The sequence below is a fragment of the Gekko japonicus genome, unplaced genomic scaffold (assembly GCF_001447785.1).
Source record: "Gekko japonicus isolate JY-2015 unplaced genomic scaffold, Gekko_japonicus_V1.1 scaffold2869, whole genome shotgun sequence".
In the NCBI taxonomy this organism is placed as follows: domain Eukaryota; kingdom Metazoa; phylum Chordata; class Lepidosauria; order Squamata; family Gekkonidae; genus Gekko; species Gekko japonicus.
The window spans coordinates 159,085-179,399 of NW_015160312.1; the positions used below are offsets into that span (position 1 = coordinate 159,085).

Below are 20,315 nucleotides of genomic sequence, written 5' to 3' on the forward strand. Positions count from 1 at the left end.
CAAGTGGAGGAGTGGGGAATCAAACCCGGTTCTCCCAGATTAGAGTCCGCGCACTTAACTGCTATACCAAACTGGAGGGAGGGAGAGAGGGAGAGGGCCTAGAGAGGCAAAACATGACCAAGTTCCTAGTGAAACGAGAGCCGATGCGATGGGGTGGTTCCAGTGCTGGACTGGGGAGATCTGGGTTCAAACGCCCACTCGCCCTGAAGCGCCCTTGGGCTGCTCACGCACTTGCACCCTGACCTACTGCACAGCGTTGTTGTAAGGATAAACTGAGGAGGAAGGAAAAGCCGTATATGTCACTTAAAGTTGTTTCGTGAAGGGCGGGACAGAAAAGTGACTAAAAACAGAATAGGGTGGAAGCTTAACAAACCACACCTCGTGTGAGATCAATTCTTTGCTTAGCGTCTTTACAGAAACCAACCACCGCCAGATTACAGTTCTAGCATACGTGAGTGTTAGATTACCCATTTATTTCCAGATAGCTCAAGACGGGTAGGCGTGTTAGTCTGCCTGTAGCAGCAGACAAGAGCCAGAGGGGAGCACTTTATATATGGTAAAATTGTCTCTCACCAAAAAAGTTTTCAAGCAACTTGGTTCCCAGTGGTGAACTATCTAGCAGAAGAAAAAGTGATTCCAAACAACTCTTATTACAAAGATCTGTTATATTTTTAAAAGGGCTCTTAAGGGTTGAGAAAGTTGATTATTGCATAGCGTCAATATATGTTATGAATGTACTGTTGTATATATTGTTCAAAATAAAAAACACTTATTGGAAAAAAAAGATTAAAAAAAAACACAAACGGTTGCAGGGTAACAGCTTTCGGGAGTCGCTGCTATCTGAAGAAGTGAGCAGTGGCTCATGAATGCTTGTACTCTGCCACAAATTTTGTTAGATGAGAGAGAAGACGAGATTGGATTTATACCCCGCCCTTCACTACCTGAAGGAGTCTCAGAACGGCTTACAATCCCTTTCCCTTCCCCTCCCCACAACAGACACCCTGTGAGGTAGGTGGGGCTGAGAGAGCTCTTTCAAGGACTGCTCCTGAGAGAACGGCTCTGAGAGAACTTGTGACTGGCCCAAGGTCACACCAGCAGCTGCATGTGGAGGAGTGGGGAATCGAACCCGGTTCTCCCAGATTAGAGTCTTAACCACGACGCCAAACTGGCTCTCTTTAGTCTTTAAGGTCTTTAGTCTTTGCGGTGCTGTTGGACTCTTGCTCTTTTCTGTCACTTATTTCCAGTATCTCCAACAAGCAGAGCCTGTAGAAAGAAAACCAATCCTGCTCCACCAAACAAAGAAAAGCAGTCCCAAGAGAGCCAATCCCACTTAACCCACAGAACCCACATGGCGTAGTGGTTATAGGGTTGGCCTCTGACCAGGGAAACCTGAGTTCCAATCCCTGCTGTTCTGCCAGGAAGCAAAGAAGGTAACCATTGAGCCGCCAACTGTTCTCTTACAACCAGTGTTCCCTCTCAGCTGAGTTAGTGTGAGCCAGCTCACAGTTATTTTAGCCTCCGGCTCACCCGTTTTTGTCTTCGCTCAGGAAGGATGGGGCTCCAAAGCAAACTAATTTACACAGTAGCCAAATCACTTGCTCATGACTTTAAAATCGCAAAGTAGAATTTTTGCTAACAGGACTCCACAGCTTACGAGGCAGCATTGCTTACAACCTATCCTACATCACGGGGCTGCTGTGGGGAGGAAATACCTGGAGTTAAGAGGGCAGCCAGGATTTAAAATACACGAAATAAAATGAATGAAATACAAGGCCGCTATCCTGAGCTCTTCAGAGAACGGGCGGTGCGAGGGGAAAAGCACCCCTGGCCTCCCTCCTCAAGGGTTAATGTAAACAGAGAGGGGGTCTAGTCCATTTTGCAGGTGTTACTAATTGGTCTCTTGGCCTTATCCGCTTCAAGGCCAGAGATGAAGGTGGCGTGACTTGCTTCTCGTGGGAGCCCGCCCGCAGGTGTGTGTGTGTGGGGGGAGAGTCAGGGTGGTGAGGTAATTTTCTAGGAGCGTCTCTGAAGAACGCGTTCCGATCGGATGTCGTCATCGCCTGAGGCTACTGGGCCAAAAATTACAATTGAACTAAGGCCCTGAAGGACAGGAGCTAGCCAAGATCCCGATGGACTCAAGGCCTGAACGATTATCTGCTTGAATTGCAATTGCCAGAAACGTAGAGAACACCAAAGCCCTGACCTTTGATTCTGACTTTAAGGTTGGTGCCATCTAACAGAAGAAGAAGAACAAGAAGAAGAAGAGGAGGAGGGGGAGTAGGAGGAGGAGGAGGAGAAGATTGGGTTAATACCCCGCCCATCACTACCAGAAAGAGGCTCAGAGCAGCTTACAATCGCCTTTCCCTTCCCCTCCACACAACAGACACCCTGTGAGGTAGGTGGGGCTGAGAGAGCTCTGAGAGAACTTGTCACTGACCCAATGTCACACCAGCAGCTGCATGTGCAGGAGTGGGGAATCAAACCCGGTTCTCCCAGATTAGAGTCTGCACTCCTCACTACTACACCAAACTGAAGTCTAGGATTAGTTGAGCTAGCTTTCTTGTTTTCTTACTGCACGGGGTTAGAACGAACTGTAGGATGTAAATAAACTCATGTATTGGCTGGAATTGAAACACACTTTATAAATCTTTCTTTTAACGTTAAACAACGGTCTGGTCCCTTGTGGGAAACTGCCCTGGGGACCCACAGGGTCAGCCTAGGGCTCCTTGACAGGTGGGATTTAAAAAACGACCAAAGTCCTTCTCCAGCCTACCTCCTTTTTCCAGAGAAAACAGCAATTTTCCCCCCAGTGTTTAAAAAGGGGCAAGTCCAGCCATTTAGACTCTCTGCATAAACACTGACATAAGACAGCCCAGACTTCAGCAAAGCGCTCCTAAGCAAGGAGTGGGGAAATGCCATTATCGACTGGCACGCCAGAGGCCCCCGCCAATCCATTAGGCAAAACCGCCTCTTCCAGAAAGCCGCGATGGTGTCATTGCTCAAGGGAGCTCTGCAAGCTCAAGACATCGATCCGAAACCAGATCCAAAATCTGATCTCACCTCCTATTCAGACGACAAGCCGGAATCTGATTAGCTCCCACGGATCCGTAGGAAACATTCGCTTAGCATGACATGGTTTGTTATTCTCTCAAATGCCTGACGTATAGTTTGTGTACCACAGAAGTAAAGTTTTTCATAGATCACTGTGTTATTCTCTGTCTAGTATGTTTTTTTAAATCTCACCTTCCACTCAAGGAGTTCAGGGCAGCACAGATGGCTTTTGTTTCCCCATGTTCCCCACACAACAACCCTGTGAGGTAGGTTAAACTGAGAATGTCTGACTGGCCCAAGGTCACCCAGTGACAGATCTCCTCCCACTTATGGTGAGAGACTTCCAAGCAATTAGGAAATCAGCAGGTGGAAACAGGCCAGGGGGAATTGTCCTGGGGAGAAAAATTAAAAAGAATAAGGCCTTGTCAACTTACAGGATGTTTTGGCTTTAGAGTTTCTGGTGATTCCTAGAGTGACCTTGTCACTTTTGGGTAGCTCTAGGAATCGCTAAGAACTCTATGGTCACAACTTCCTGTGAGTTGACAAGACCTTATTTTTCTTTCTTCTCCTGAGATGCTGCCTCCCCCCACAACCCTCCCACTGGTTGACAAGAACTGCCTGGCAACCTTACCCAGTGAGCTTCATGGCAGTGGGGGGTTTTGAACCCAGGTCTCTTCGATCCTAGCCTGGCACTCTAACCACTACCCTTGTTGTTATAACAATTTTGATAAGGTGTGTGCTGCCGTTTCGAAACAGGAGACATGCTAGATGCAGATTTCTTCTTCACAAATGATCTAATCAGGACTTTTTTTGTAGAAAAAGCCCAGCAGGAAATCATTAGCATAATGGGCCACACCGAACAGCAGAAACTCATTCGCCTATTAGGCCACACCCCTGACAGTGCAGCGCATTGGCATATTAGGCCACACACCCCTGCCTTCCCTTGGCTTGCCTGGGCACCCCATGGTTGCAGGGAGCCCGGGCAAGCCAGCCCTTGGAGGGAAGGGAAGGCAGTTTAAACTGCCTTCCCTTGGCTTGCCCGGGCACCCTGTTGCTTTAGGGAGCCCAAGCAAGCCAGCCCTTGAACAGGCCGGGGAAGGCACAGGGAGGCATTTAAATGCCTCCCCGATCCTTCCAGGGGGCCCCCGCCTCGGAGTCACCGGGGAGGGGGGGTGTCGCTCTCCAGGCCTTCCCTCTGTAGCCACGCAGGCGCAGAGGGTTTGGCTGTAGTGGGCGTGGCCAACTCTGAAGCCAGCCAGAACTCCGTTCCTGTGCGTTCCTGCCCAAAAATAGCCCTGGATCTAATCCACACAAAGAAAACCTGCTCAAAAAATAAAGTCCGAGTCCGGTGGCACCTTTGAGACCAACAAAGGTTTATTCAAAGTGTCAGCTTTCATGTGCAAAACACGCTTCTTCAGACAAAACTGGAATAAAAATCTCAAAAGCTGGTTCTAGGAAAAGAGGGTGGGGGGTAAGCCGTTAGGAGGAGCCGCCGCTCAGAGCCCAGACGCGGCGCTGGGATTGGAGCGGGTGGCCAGTAGGATCAATGGAAGGCAGCCAATCAGCAGGTAAATGCAAGCGTCAACAAAGAGATGTGAGAATGAAATCGGAGTCCAGCGGCACCCCCAAGAAAAACCAAGCTCAACCCTGTGTACATGTGAGAACAGGGACTCGGCACCGGCACACTTCTTCACCTGCACTGAAACAGATTTCCTCAGATATACCAGGGGTCATTTCGTAGAAAAAGAGCTAGGGGGACTCATTAGCATAACTCATTAGCATATGCCACACCTTGACATCACCAGAAGTGTGTCATAAGGCCACACACCCCGCCTCCAACGGTCCCGGCCGCCGGCCTTGCAGCTCCACTGCCGAGCCCCATGAGGGGCCCAGCGGTGGACCTGCAAGGCCGGCGGGAGTGCAAGGAAGCTCTGCAAAGGAAGGCCCTCCCTGGCCCCAGGCAGGCAGGGGTGGGGAGAGGCAGGGAGGAAGCAACTTACCCTCCCTCTTCTCCTGCCTCCTCCTGGCTGAATGAGGGCCGGATGTAGATGGTGGTGGGCGGGTTAGTTGCCAGGAAGAGCTATTCAGAGTCAAGAGGCATACGTTTCAGTTTCAGTTTCCAATTTCAGCTCTGCCTTTGCATCTGGTCTCTGAGCGGCCCTCCTAACGGCTTACCCCCCCCCACCCTCTTTTCCCCTGTAGCCAGCTTTTGAGGCTTCATTCCAGTTTTGTCTGAAGAAGTGTGCTTGGCAGACGAAAGCTTACCCTTTGAAAAGAACCCCGTTGGTCTCAGAGGTGCCCCTGGACACAGACTTTGTTCTGCGGCTTCTGACCAACGTGGGGACCCGACTGAAATCTATGCTCAAAAACAAACTCGAAACGATGAAAAACCAAAACCGCATTGCCTGGGGTGGCTATCTTAGATTTCCCAGCCATGTTGCCGTTTTGTTTAAAAGAGCGAAGGATGCCAAAAATGCTCTCTTAAAGACCTTGGGAGCGAGGCAGGGCCCGGAGGCCTCCCGCCATGACAAGCACACCCCCAGAGACTATAGAGATCAGTTCCTCCGGAGAGAAAAGACGGCTGCTTTGGAAGGGGGATTATACGGCGCTGTAGCCCGTGGGGGGTCCCTCCCCAAACCTTTCCCTCCTCTCACTCCAGCCTCAAATCTCCAGGGATTTCCAGATCCAGAATTGGCAACCCCAAGGCCACTTTTGAGAGCATTTGGGGGACCACCTTGGATTGGACTTCTAATGGCAAGAGCTACCCAAAGCTTGTGTTTTTTCGGGTTTTTAAAAAATAAAATAAAATCCGTCTTTTTTTATGTAGAAACCATAGTTGGACCTTTGTCCCTGTGAACCGGTTGCCCACAGTTTCCACCATATTCCCTCCTGTCCCCTATAACTCACAGCAGACAATCTGTTAGCAGTGTCATATAACTTGGGGTGCCCAAGGACACCAAATTGGCTGCGACCAGGGCCAGGGCTTTCTCGGTGGCGGCTCCTACCTGGTGGAATGAGCTCCCAGGGGAGATCCAGGCCCTGCGGGACCTTGGGCAGTTCCGCAGGGCCTGCAAGACGGAGCTCTTCCACCAGGCTTTTGAGTAGGAGCCGCCGCCCCACTATACCACCATCGTCATGGTTCCTTAAAGGATGTACCGACGAGGCCCTGAGGAAGAACCTGGACAACGTAAAGAAGATCCAATAAGCTATCGCCATTGGGCATAAATATCATGGGGGTACCACCTAGAACTGTGTTGATTCTGTCCTGGACGTATGAGATCGGTAATTGACTGAGCACTATTGTTTTAAGTGTTGGATGTTTTAATTATGTTTTATATGTTTTTAATTATGGCACGGCTAATTACCCTGCCCTTGTTAGCCGCCCTGAGCCCACTGGGGAGGGCGGGATATAAATGTGAAAAACAAACAAACAAATAAATAAATATAACAACAGACTTCTGAAAGGGCTTCTTCCCCTGTATTCCCAGACTATAGGACCATTGCCTGCTGAACTCTGCAGAACCTTTTTAAACACTGCTCTCTAAACACTGACATCCGGAACTCAGTTTCAAAACCCTACCTCACGGGGCTGTTGTGACGATAAAATGGAGGAGCGGAGGACGAGGTAAGTCGCTTTACATTCCCACTGGGGAGAAAGGCAAGGCATAACTGAGGAAGCAGAAGACGAAGAGATTGGATTTATACCCCACCCTTCACCACCTGAAGGAGTCTCGGAGCGGCTCACAATCGCCTTCCTTTCCTCTCCCCACGACAGACACCCTGTGAGGTAGGTGGAGCTGAGAGAGCTCTTTCGAGGACTGCCCCTGAGAGAACAGCTCTGAGAGAACTTGTGACTGACCCAAGGACACACCAACAGCTGCGTGTGGAGGAGTGGGGAATCAAACCCGGTCCTCCCAGATTAGAGTTCAGGTATAACTGAAGAAGCAGAAGATGAAGAGATTGGATTTATACCCCACCCTTCGCCACCTGAAGGAGTCTCGGAGCGGCTCACAATCTCCTTCCTTTCCTCTCCCCACGACAGACACCCTGCTGTGAGGTAGGTGGGGCTGACAGAGCTCTTTCGAGGACTGCCCCTGAGAGAACAGCTCTGAGAGAACTTGTGACCGACCCAAGGTCACGCCAGCAGCTGCATGTGGAGGAGTGGGGAATCAAACCCGGTCCCTCCCAGATTAGAGTCCGCGCTCCTAACCGCTACACCAAACCGAAGTAAATAAATAATTAACAAAAATAAAAACCCCTTTCAAAAAGCAGGGCATTTCTTTTCTAAAGGAATGAGAGGACATAAACAAATAGCTGGCAGGAGACTCAGGGTCTCAAATGCAGGGCGCTGAACACCATAAATGAAGTTTTAAAATACAAGTCTCAGCTCCGCCAAGATTCGACATTTTACCCCCGGTGGTAATGCAGAAGGTGGCTGATCCTTAGAAAGAAGTTTAAACTTGTCACACGCAAATGTCAAACCTTGGGGAAAACTCCCCCCTCACTACAGTTGCCAACTCTGGGTTGAGAAATACCAGGAGATTTTTTTTGGGGGGGTGGAGTCTAGAAAGCGACCTTGGCGGGATAGAATGCTACAGACTCCAGTTGCCAGAGCTACCATTTTTCTCCAGGGGAACTGAATTCTGTCATCCGGAGAGCAGTTGTAACACCGGGAGATCACCAGACCCCACCTGGAGGTTGGCAGCCCCAGAACACTACATTCTTTAGCCGTGCCTTAGACTGCAACGGTCTTTCTTATGCCGGGCCCCAACTAAATAGTCCTACGTCACGAGCTTTCTTCAACAAATCTTTTGCTGTACCCTGAAGCTTCAGGATTAAGGGCTCTCTGTTTAGAGACTGGTTTTGGCTTCGCACTAAAAACTCTCCCCATTTCCACCGCCACAATTCAGGCAACAAAGGATTAAGAGACTTCCTGAAGGGGTTCTGAAATTTACAACATTGAGTCGGCCTTCACCCTGAACAAAAATGCAGATAACTCCCTACACAAATGTACTCCCAAACTGATAACCTTGGTTTACCGTTCTTGCATCTCCCTTCGCATCTGCGTTGCCTCAGCGACTGTCATTTCTTATCTCCCATCGAGAAGATATGGCGTTCGGGCTTCCCAGCACAAAGAGACAGATGGCTCCGTTTTAACCTTTTCGATTTCTAACCTCCATTTGTATTTAAGATTGATTTCCCCCCCCCCTAGCAAAAATCCTTTCAAACTATCTGTAATGGCTTTGTGAGAGCCTTGTTCGGAGATGCATGATACCATGCTGCCTTGTCTGTTGGGATTTGGAGGTGGGCGAGAATTTATGTTTTATGAGGGGACTTTCCAATTAGCCTTAAACTGAAAGCGAAAACACTCACTTGGGATTGAAATAAACAGTGAAATAACTGAGAAACTTCCTGGAGAGCTCTGGGAAAACCATTTCCGTTTAAATAAGCTAGCAATTAGGGTTGCCAGCTCGGGGTGGGGAAATTCCTGCAGATTTGTGGGTTGAACCTAGGGTTTAGGGAGGGGTAAGACCTCAGCTGGGTGTAATATCACAGAGCCCACCCTCCAAAGCAGCCATTCTCTCCTGGGCAAGTGATCTCTGTAGCCTCCCCCACCTGGAGCCTAGTAACCCAAATTAGAGAGATCCCGTATGGGATAGTGGTTGCAGTGCTGAATTTGGACCATGGAGATCCGGGTTGCGCATCCCCTCTCAGCTCATGGAAGTCGAGCCAATCCCCCTCTCTCAGCCTCATCTACCTCACAGGAGAGCCAGTCTGCTGTCGTGGTTAGGAGCGCAGACTCTAATCTGGGAGAACTGGGTTTGATTCCCCACTCCTCCACATGCAGCTACTGGTGTGACCTTGGGTCAGTCACAAGTTCTCTCAGAGCTGTTCTCTCAAGGGCAGTCCTCGAAAGAGCTCTCTCAGCCCCACCTACCTCACAGCAGGGTGTCTGTTGTGGGGAGGGGAAGGGAAAGGAGATCGTAAGCTTCCCTGAGATTCCTTTCGGTAGTGAAGGGCAGGGTATAAATCCGATCTCTTCTTCTTCTCTCTTGTTGGGAGGAAAGGGGGGGGGCCTCAGCATCTCACATATGTTTCCCTGAGCTCTTTGGGGGAATGGAAAAAAATCTAATAAATGTACAAAGTAGTATACTATAACAATACATATACACATATAAAAGCAAGTCAGTTTAGAGCGAACACGGATAAGAACCTAGGATGAAATTGAGCAGACAGGCACAAGACCTGATTCTTGGGAGACTGTAAGAGCAGATTAGGTCCCTCTTTGGTTTCCTTACAGAAGTATGTAGCAAACCTTTCCCTTATCCAAACTAAATAAAAGCCCCTATAGTAGTTGGGCCGAATCGCCACGTCACCCCTGAACCTGGGTGACCTAGTCCAGTTTGGCATAGTGGTTAAGAGCGTGGACTCTAATCCGGGAGAACTGGGTTTGATCCCCCACTACTCCACATGCAGCTGCCGGGGTGACCTTGGGTCAGTCACAAGTTCTTTCAGAGCTGTTCTCTCAAGAGCAGTCCTCAAAAGAGCTCTCTCAGCCCCACCGACCTCACCGGGTGTCTGTTGTGGGGAGGGGAAGGGAAAGAAGTTTGTCAGCCGCTCTGACACTCCGTCGGGTATTGACGTGCGGGGTAGAAATCCAATCGTCTTCTTCTTCCTCACCAAGACATGTCCCACATCTGTATATGTACAGCGCCTCCATTCCATGTGTTTCCCCCCACCCCAGCCCCACCGTAACCCCTCCGACCACAACCACAAGGCCTTTGGGTCATAATTCAGAGTCACCGTTGCTTCCCCCACCTCACCCACCACCACGCCGCACTGACCGGGCGCCGGCACTGGACGCAGAAGCTTTTGCGGCACTGTGGACATTTCACCTCCAGCTGTTCAGACTCGTAGATGAATCCGAAGGAACACTGGAGAGGAGAGGGAGACCAGAACGACATTTTGGTTATCACAAAGCGCAGAACTCTGCTTTGGTTCTGAGATCCGATGAGATCTCAGCCTGGGCCATTAATTCAAAGGGTTGCCGTAAGTTGGAAGGAACTTGGCAGCAGATAATACTGTCCCCCCCCCCGGGGGGGCTTACTCACATGTGTGCACCACTGAAACTTGGGGTCTCTCATGAGCACCCTCTCGGTCAGTTTCTTGTGGAAGAGTTCGTAGGTTTCCGTGTCCAGGCAGCTGCGTAGCTGGGGAAAGAATCAGAAACCAGGAGCAGGATATGAGACTGGCGGTTCTCAGCTTTCTGGGGGTTTTTTTAAGCACAGAAAGAAGGAGGGGACCAATTGGTCACTCTGTCCCCACCAAAGGCAGGACAGGAAACAAATGGCTTTAGGCAGGAAGGTACGTTCTAGAAAAGGGCTCCCTCGTCTTTTTGAGCCTGCGGTCATCTTAGGAATCCTGACGGGCTGGAAGGGCGCAGCCACAAAATGGCTGCCAAAAAATGGTTCCCCCAAGAGGTGAAACCAGCCACAAAATGGCTGCCAAAAAATAGTTCCCACAGGTGAAACCAGCCACAAAATGGCTGCCAAAAAATGGTTCCCACAGGAGGTGAAACCAGCCACAAAATGGCTGCCAAAAATGGTTCTCCCAAGAGGTGAAACCAACCACAAAATGGCTGCCAAAAAAATGGTCCCCACAGGAGGGGAAACCAGCCACAAAATGGCTGCCGTGGCTTACCTTCAATCACGCAGTGAAGGTCCTTGTGCGGCGATGGCAGCTGCTGCCAAAGCAACTTTCTAAAAGAACCGCACAGCCAACCAAATCGCCAGTGGCCAATCAGAAGCCTTGTGGGGCAAAAGCCCCATCTGCCCCAACCACTTTCTCAAAACACTTGCTAGAACATCAGAAACAGTGTCAGTGGGTACCACATTGGGGGTCCCTGCTCTAGATTAAAGCAGGAAAGGAAACTATGAAGAGAAGCGCCACCGGGGCTTTTTTGGTAGAAAAAGCCCAGCAGGAACTCATTAGCATAACAGGCCACACCCATGACAGCACAGCTCATTAGCCTATTAGGCCACACCCCCATGTTACCAGAAGTGTGGTGTTCCAGCCACACCCACCTTTTGCTTCTTATTCTGTTTACCTTGTTTGTGGTCAAAACCCAGGGCCTTTTTTTGTAGCAAAAACTCCTTTGCATGTTAGGCCACACACCCCTAATGTAGCCAATCCTAATGAGTTTCTGCTGTTGGGTGTGGCCTGTTATGCTAATGCGTTCCTGCTGGGCGTGGCCAACTTAGGAGCTAGCCGGAACTCCATTCCTGTGCGGTCCTCCCCAAAAATAGCCCTGAGCCCCACAATGGGGCAACATCAGGCAAAGGGAACCAAATCCAATTATGTCATGTGAGAATGGCACAGAATTCCTCTTTACTTGGCTTTCTCTCAGTGGTGGGCGGCAGCATCTTGGCAAGGTGCAGAGGTTACTCCGGCAATATCCATGAGTACTGCAATTGCTCAGAAGCCAGGGCACCGATGCCTCCTCAAAGAGGACCAGGAACAAAAAAGGGTGCTCACGGTGGAATGAGTACAAAAGCAATAGAAGACACTGTGTATAAACATACAATATATGCAAATAATGTTTAACAAAATATATATTGTGTGTAATGTATTAAATAAGTGTAATCATATCTTTGGTATTTATATATAAGCAATCAGATGCATCATCCCTTTTAACCCTTTCCTTTGTCACTGTTTGTCCACTCAACAACAACAAATTTATTCGCTGTGAAAAGCCAGCACTCTAATACAACAAACTAACTCAAACTAAATTCATACAACCACAAGCACAAATGAAAGATATAAAATGAATATCAAATAGAGCAGGCATGTAAAACCTGTTAAGTCCTGTAACAAAGAGGCATAAACAAAGTTAACAAGGAATAGAAGAGGAGGAGATTGGATTTATATCCCGCCCTTCACTTGGAGTCTCAGAGTGGCTCACAAACTCCTTCTCCTTTCCCTCCCCACAACAGACACCCTGTGAAGTGGGTGGGGCTGAGAGAGCTCTGACAGAAACTGCCATTTCAAGGACAGCTCTTGTCAGAACTACTGGAAGCCAAAATGAGAGATCACAGGAAGAGGCGGAACTCCAAAAACAACATTTGTGATAAAAATAACCAAGAGTCAATAAAGATAAGTTGCAAAAACATTTACTGAAGTATTTCTGTAGTTCTGTTTTTTTTAAATCACAGATATTGTTTTTGGGAGTTCTTCCTTGTCAGAACTGTGGCTTGCCCAAGGTCATCCAGCCAGGTGCAAGTGGAGGAGTGGGGAATCAAACCCAGTTCTCCCAGATTAGAGTCCGCACACTTAACCACTACACCAAACTGGCTCAGTCCGGGGGAACAGTCCGAATATTCTCCTATCTAAATAGCTAGCTTCTGTGCAATGTGATCCAAAAGTAGTATTTTATCTCAGAGCTTGCTGCTATAGAAGAGATGATTCAACAGTCCCACCACTGTAGGGCAAATAATCCTCACTGCCAGACAAACGATCCGACAACTTCCCAATTGACAAGCCGTTTCCAGCCTTCTTTCTCAAGAATCGCTCAATATATTGTGTACATCATTCATCGGAACCAATCTCTATTCTCTTAACCAAACATTCTCACTTTTCCCATGGGAATAATCCCCTTATAACCCTTGTTACTTTGATTATGCATCTGATTGCTTATATATGAATGTAAATACCTAATAGAAAAAGAAGAGATTGGATTTATACCCCGCCCTTCACTCGGAGTCTCAGAGCGGCTTACAAACTCCTTTCCCTTCCTCTCCCCACAACAGACACCCTGTGAGGTAGGTGGGGCTGAGAGAGCTCTGACAGAAACTCCTCTTCAAGAACAGCTCCAACAGAGCTGTGGCTTGCCCAAGGTCATCCAGCAGCTGCAAGTGGAGGAGTGGGAAATCAAACCCGGTTCTCCCAGATTAGAGTCCGCACACTTAACCACTACACCAAACTGGCTCTACACCAAACTGATATATGATTATACTTATTTAATACATTACACACAATATATATTTTTATTAAACATTATCTGCATATATTGTATGTTTATACACGGTGTTTTCAATTGTTTTTGTCCTCAAAGAGGACACCATACGCTTCTTCCCTCCCTGCTTTATCTTAGGGGAAAAGGATGTCAAAAGGTCCGTTAAACCGAAGTCGGGGTTCCCTTTAACTCGGTCTGTGAGTCCAGAATAACAGTGGCATTAGCAGGAGACCTAGGAATTTGGGGTGAAGGTTTTCAGCTTTCTGAAATGCCAGACTGGGGGTGCAGCCAGGCGGGCACCTGGATGTCGAGGGTGGAGAAGTAGCTGAGGAGTTCCCGTTCATCGCTGATCTCTGGCTCGGAGCAAGCCGGACACACCAAGTCCGTGATGTGCTTCTCTTTCACCGCGATGGTGAAGTGCTGGGCAAAGCATTCGGGGCAGATCGTACATTCACACGACGTCAGCGACTGCATCTGCCGAAGGGGGGGAAATCAGTGGCCATCAAAGGGAGCAAGGGCCAACCTAAGCAGTAGTTTGATTTGTCTGTTTATTTATTTAATGCATTCGTACAGTACACCACCTTTCCACCTGCTAAGAGAAGAAGAAGAAGAAGAGATTGGATTTATACCCCGCCCTTCACTCGGAGTCTCAGAGCGGCTTACAAACTCCTTTCCCTTCTCCTCCCCACAACAGACACCCTGTGAGGTAAAAGAAGAAGAAGAAGAGATTGGATTTATACCCTGCCCTTCACTACCCAAGGGAGTCTCAGAGCGGCTTACAAACTCCTTTCCCTTCCCCCCCCCCCCCCAACAGACCCCCACTGGGTGAGGCTAAGTCTGACAGAAACTGCTCTTTTTCAAGGACAGCTCTGACGGAACTATGGCTTGCCCAAGGTCATCCAGCAGGTGCAAGTGGAGGAGTGGGGAATCAAACCCGGTTCTCCCAGAGTCGAGTCCGCGCACTTAACCACTACACCGAAAGGCAGGGTGAACCGGCCCAGGTCGGAGACGGAGCAGGCCAAAACTCCCGTGCCGATCAGTAGTGGGACCGCGCCTGTGGGACGGGGCTTGGGGGCGTTGGCCTGGCAACCCTCACACACCCCCCCGTGGGCTACCTTGTTGCGCGGCAGGGCCCAGCTACAGACGGCGCACTCCCAGCTCAGCAGGCGCTTGATGAAGTCCCGGCTGGGAGAGGCCTTCACGGCCTCCACGATGTCCGCCAGCTCCCAGCCCCCTTCGCTCGGCCTCTCCAGCATCAGCGACACGACCAGCTCCGCCCGGCCCCAGCTGGGCAAGGAAAGGGATGCCAGGAGGCGGCGCAGAAGGGCCTGGGAGGAGGGAAGCAAGAGAGCGGTGGGCACGAGCCACAGAAGGACGACAACGCCCCCTCCCCGCCTCCCGGGTCTCCCCCTCACCTGCCGGTCAGGGCTGTGGAAGTCGATCGGGGGCTCTTCGCTCTCCCACAAGCGCTGGTGGAAGGGCTCCAGGCGCTGGCGCTGCAGCTGCACCAGCGCTTGCCACACGTCGCCTTTGTTCTGGTAGAGGGCCTGCAGCACCGGGCCCCGCTCCGCAAAGCCCAGCGCTTTCAGCTCCCGGACCTGCTCGGGAGAAGGGAAGTCAGGGGGAGAGAGCCGGCACGCCGAGCATAAGGAGCAGGGTTGCCAACTCCACATGGGGAGTTCCTGGAGATTTGGGGGTGAAGCCAGGGAAGGGGAGGGACCTCAGGGTGGTATAATGCCACAGACACCCCGTCCTCTCGCAAGACAAGGACTCCTGGCGGGCACTCCATGGAATTGCCAAGCGGTCGGGTCAGAACGGATAAACGGAAGTACGTTTAACACATGGAGTTCACTGCCACAGGAGGTGGCGGCAGCTACAAGCATGGACGGCTTCAAGAGGGGATTGGATAAGCATATGGAGCAGAGATCCATCAGTGGCTATTAGCCACAAGGTATAGATAGGAACTCTCCGTCTGGGGCCAGTGATGCTCTGTCTTCTTGGTGCTTGGGAGGGCAACAGTGGGAGGGCTTCCAGTGTCCTGGCCCCACTGCTGGACCTCCTGATGGCACCTGGTATTTCTGGCCACTGTGTGACACAGAGTGTTGGACTGGATGGGCCTTTGGCCTGATCCAACATTAGCGTCTCTTATGTTCTTATGTCCAAAGCAGCCATTTTCTCCAGGGGAATGGACTCCCATTGTCTGGAGATCAGTTGTGATTCTGGGAGATCTCCAGGCCCCACCTGGAGGCTGGCAACCACACAGAGCCCAGCCTGACCTACAAATCAGGGCTTCCTTCCATTGGAAGCCACATTCTCCAGCACAGAGACACCATCTCCTAAGCTTAGCTGTAGCTACTCACCAATAATAATAATACAAAGGCATTCTACACGCACTCAGAGGCTATTGTTCTGCGTATTCCACAGCACAGCCCTGCCTCAAATTAAGCCTGATCTCAAGCCCATCTCTCCAACACCGGCATCCCTTTTGCCTCAAACAATTGGCTCCCTCCGAAGAACAAAATCCACATAATATACTGCATTGGAGCCATAATATATTTCATTGAACCAAACAAATTAGCATGAAACGCCAGGTCAGCTTTTGAGTCCGCCAGAACTCTTCGTCCGGTTGGATATTACGGAACTTTTTAAAGACGGAAGGGTGGTTAGCCGAATTCTTTGACCATGATGTGAAGGTCTGATTTTGCCGACTTTCTCAGTGAGATGCCAGCTTAATTTGGTTACTGCGGTACAGGGTTCCAGCATGTTCTCTAAGAAGCGTCGTCCAGTCATTGAGCTCAAAATCTTGCAGTTTTTTGTGCTAATCTGGCCGGTCCAATAAAAGGTGTTACGTAGATTTTGTTCTTGTTTTGGGTGATTTTTGCATGGACCAAAATGGCTGTGCAACCTTTTCCCTCCTATGGTCAGCTTCCCCCAGATAAATACACTGCCCCCTACAAATCCCCCCTACTCCTAACATGCTCTGCCCCCACTCTTCCACCAGTGGCTTCGTAAGCACCATCCGTTTCTCCAAGCCCACCCTTCCTAGCATCCCAGAAGGGAAGCCCCACCCACTGCACAGGCTCCTCCCACCCTTCTGCTAGTTGCTTCCCAAGCCCCTCCTCTTCCTCCGGTTCCTTCACAGGCCCCTCCCACTCTGCCCCTAACTTCATCCCTCAGAACCTCTCCCCGTTTTCCTTAAAACCCTTTCCTCCAGAGTCCGTCTTTAGCGGCCATCTTCCTCGAGAGGGCCATTCATTTGCTTGAGACCCCTCCCACCATACCACTTGAGCACCGCCTTGGGCTGACCTTGCTACGGCGAGCGGCGAGGCATCGGCTGACGGCTTCGTCCGTATCCCCCCGGCTCTCCATCCAGGCCGTCTTGGCTTCCTGGTAGGTCACGGCGCCCAGGCCGCCCCCCGGTTCCTCCTCCGCTCGCTGCGTGGCCGTCTCCGCCACCTCCTCCAGGACCCCGTGGAGCTCTGAATTCAGCCAGGCCAGAGGGATCTCCGTCCCCGAGTAGTGCACGGCGGCAGCCACCAGCTCAGGGACCACGCCCACCGCTTCCGCTTCCTGTGGGGGGAAAGACAGGAAGTGAGACTCCGGCGCAATGGTGGCAGAGTGGGTGTGGCCTAAAGACAGGAAGTGGAGGGTCACTGAAGAAGAAGAGAGAAGAGATTGGTTTTATACCCCGCCCTTCAGTACCCAAAGAAGTCTCAGTGCAGCTTACAATCTCCCTTCCCCTCCCCACAACAGACACCCTGCGAGGGAGGTGGGGCTGAGAGAGCTCTCCCAAAAACTGCCCTTGGAAGAACCGCTCAAAACTTGTAACTGACCCAAGGTCGCACCAGCAGCTGCATGTGGAGGAGTGGGGAATCAAGCCCGGTTCTCTCGGATTACGGTCTGCGCTCTTAACCACTACACCAAACTGTCTCTCTGAAAAGGTGGGACAAGGGCCAATAAAATTCCCGGGGGCCCGTGTGGTGAAGACCATCACTGTCACTGTGCGGCAGGGCGGTCCCACCCTGTCGAAGGCCTACTTAACCACCCTGTCAGTGTGAGGGTACTTTCTCCCCAGATATCCCCAGCCAGCCCAGTCAAGAAGTCAGGGCAAAAAGTCTTTTCTTGCCCTCCTTTTCCCAAGAGTTGCCACCACCCCGGGTAAAATCAGCCCCTCTACTTCCTCGGGGTGTCGCCCAAGGCTCACGCCAGAGAAGTGCATTACTTTAGCATGTCAAGTAGCCAATGCAGGTGGGAAAGGGAGTGTGCAGCCTCTCTGAGTTCAACAACTTCATTTCTTCCATCTAATTCCATCTAATTAGGACTAAATTATTCCATCTCTTGGCCTCCTCTGCCGTCCTTCACTACCTGAAGGAATCTCAGAGCGGCTTACAAACCCCTTTCCTTTCCCCTCCCCACAACAGACACCCTGTGAGGTAGGCGGGGCTGAGAGAGCTCTTGACAGAAACGGCTCTTTATCAAGAACAGCTCTTATCAGAACTACGGCTTGCCCAAGGCCATCCAGCCAGGTGCAAGTGGAGGAATGGGGAATCAAACCCAGTCCTCCCAGATTAGAGTCCGTGCAATTCACCACCATACCAGGAGGAGGAGATTGGATTGATACCCCGCCCTTCACTACCTGAAGGAATCTCAGAGCGGCTTACAAACCCCTTTCCTTTCCCCTCCCCACAACAGACACCCTGTGAGGTAGGCGGGGCTGAGAGAGCTCTTGACAGAAACGGCTCTTTATCAAGAACAGCTCTTATCAGAACTACGGCTTGCCCAAGGCCATCCAGCCAGGTGCAAGTGGAGGAATGGGGAATCAAACCCAGTCCTCCCAGATTAGAGTCCGTGCAATTCACCACCATACCAGGAGGAGGAGATTGGATTTACACCCCACCCTTCACTACCTGAAGGAATCTCAGAGCGGCTTACAAACCCCTTTCCTTTCCCCTCCCCACAACAGACACCCTGTGAGGTAGGAGGGGCTGAGAGAGCTCTTGACAGAAACGGCTCTTTTTCAAGGACAGCTCTTGTCAGAACCATGGCTTGCCCAAGGTCATCCAGCAGCTGCGAGTGGAGGAGTGGGGAATCAAACCCTGTTCTCCCAGGTTAGAGTCCGCGCACCTAACCACGACACCAAACTGGCAGAAGGGTTTTAATTCATACTGTGAAACGTTTTTAACTTGTGTTGTCATCCGCTCTGTGCCCGTTCGCGAGGAGGGCGGAATAGAAGCCAAAATAAATAAATTTCTACAAGGCACACGCTCGGGGCAGGGGCAGACATAAGCGGCAATTACAGGTTTAACTCCAACCCCCCACCCTAACTTTACTTCCTGGTTGTCAGAAAGTCTCTTCCCCTGACCAGCCGGTCTGTCCTTCCTCTCTGGGTTCTTCTTCCATGATTCCCCTCTTATAGAAAGCTTTCAGTCTGTTCACATGATGGGAGGTGTGGCCGGACATCTAGATCTGAACCCGAAACTGGAGACTTCAACTCCCCCGCCCTCTGATTCACTGTAAACGCCACCTTCCACTGTAAACGCCACTGTAAAAGTCCTATCTCTTCCTTAGACTCGTGCAAGCGTGCGCTCTTATCATGCCATACCTTCTGTGCGCCCTGGGCTCGAGCAGAATTCTCAGGAGCCAAAGGCAGCGTCACCCTGAGCGAGTTCTGCAGTTTGTCCACACAGTCCACGATGGACGTGGGCTGGACTGCGTTGCTGACACCCCTTCCCACCGAACCCCAGCCACTTCCAGTGGTCTTCTAACCTGCTGCCCGTTTGTTGTTGTTGTTCAGTCGCACAGTCGAGTCCGACTCCTCGCGACCCCATGGACCAGATCACGCCAGGCCTTCCTGTCTTCCACCGTCCTCTGAAGTTTGCTCACTGTCTAACCATCTCATCCTTTGCCGTCCCCGTCTTCTTTGACCTTCAATCTTTCCCAGCATCAGGGCCCGTACATCAGCTCAAATCGACTGAGCCCCTAACCAATGCTCCCTCTAAGCCATGGAGTCTTGTGAGCAAAAATTCTACTTTGTGAGTGGCTGGCATTAAAGTTGTGAGTGAGCGATTTGACTACTGCATACACTAGCTTGCTCCGGAGCCTTCCTCCCTGAGCTGAGACAAAAATCTCTCAGCTGGAGGCTAAAAAACTCTGAGCTAGCTCACACTAACTCAGCTTAGACGGAACACTGCCCCTAACTCAGGGGTCATTTCGTAGAAAAAGAGGTGCAGGAGCTCATTCGCATAACTAATTAGCATAACTTATTTGCATATGCCACACCCCCTGGCATCACCGGAAGTGTGTCAGAAGGCAACACCCACCGCTCAGGCTCCACTGGACTGTTTTGGATTGCTAGTTTATGGGGGGGGGACATGCAGATCTGTCATCACAGAGGAGGGAGAGCTTGTACCTGAACAAAACGTAGTCCTAAAGGTGCCACTGGACTGTTTTGGACCGAGGGGCTGGAGGGAGCTCTGCAGCTTACCTGGCTGCTTCTTGCCCTGACTGAGGGCTGCTGGGAGCAGGGGGTGGGGCTTGTTGCATGTGCCCGCCCCCTGGGCTCTTTACTGCTGGAGCTCCGCTCCTGTGCGCTCCTGCAGGAAATGACCACTGCCCTAACTACTTTGCTACACACGCACCCTGCGTACACACACACCAGCTGCTGCAGTTTCTTGACCTGGTCACGGGGATTATCTGCTACACATTTCTTAACCTTTGCCCCCAAGGTAGGACTGAACTGTTCCGTTGCGCCGTTAGATTCATGATCATAAGATGCAGGGGTGAGGTGCTCGACCCCCTCAATGGTCCCGAAGTTCCCTAAACGTGCTGGGGAGGAACGTGGTCCCCACATCTGTGAGGACCTCCCTCTGGAGCTCCTAGCCTGGCAAAGGTTGGAAGGAGGACCTCTACCGCAGAGGCTGCATCAATTCTGGACAAAGGCTGGGGCTTAAGAGAATCACACTGCCTGATCCACCAGGACAGGAAAAGAACGGATTCCCCCTCTGGGCGGACGTCCTAAACAGACCATTAATATCCATTTCAACAAGTTTTTTCCCCCCGTATTGAACCGAAGGCTCATGAATACATATCTTCTGTACACAAATATGGTAACATTATCCTTAATTCCTGTAGTGTGTTTTTCACATGTATGTTGCACCATTATTGTTATTATTTATTTTCCTTGTTTAGCTACTTCACTGTATATATGTTTTAATATTATACTTATTATTATTATTATTATAATACTTATACT

The 20,315-nt window shown here is 50.6% G+C and overlaps 1 protein-coding gene across 2 annotated transcripts in view; it reads right to left on the reverse strand.

Moving 5' to 3' along the window:
* The window catches only part of RNF31 (ring finger protein 31), a 46,656-nt gene that overhangs the window by 11,264 nt on the left and 15,077 nt on the right, over nucleotides 1–20,315 (reverse strand). For both annotated transcript variants that reach the window (XM_015416732.1, XM_015416723.1), the window contains exons 10-15: nucleotides 16,370–16,633; nucleotides 14,479–14,661; nucleotides 14,179–14,391; nucleotides 13,364–13,537; nucleotides 10,164–10,262; nucleotides 9,897–9,986 (exon numbers count right to left, since the gene is read on the reverse strand). In XM_015416732.1, the coding sequence (XP_015272218.1) occupies nucleotides 9,897–9,986; nucleotides 10,164–10,262; nucleotides 13,364–13,537; nucleotides 14,179–14,391; nucleotides 14,479–14,661; nucleotides 16,370–16,633 (1,023 nt within the window). The remainder of the gene's footprint in view (nucleotides 1–9,896; nucleotides 9,987–10,163; nucleotides 10,263–13,363; nucleotides 13,538–14,178; nucleotides 14,392–14,478; nucleotides 14,662–16,369; nucleotides 16,634–20,315) is intronic.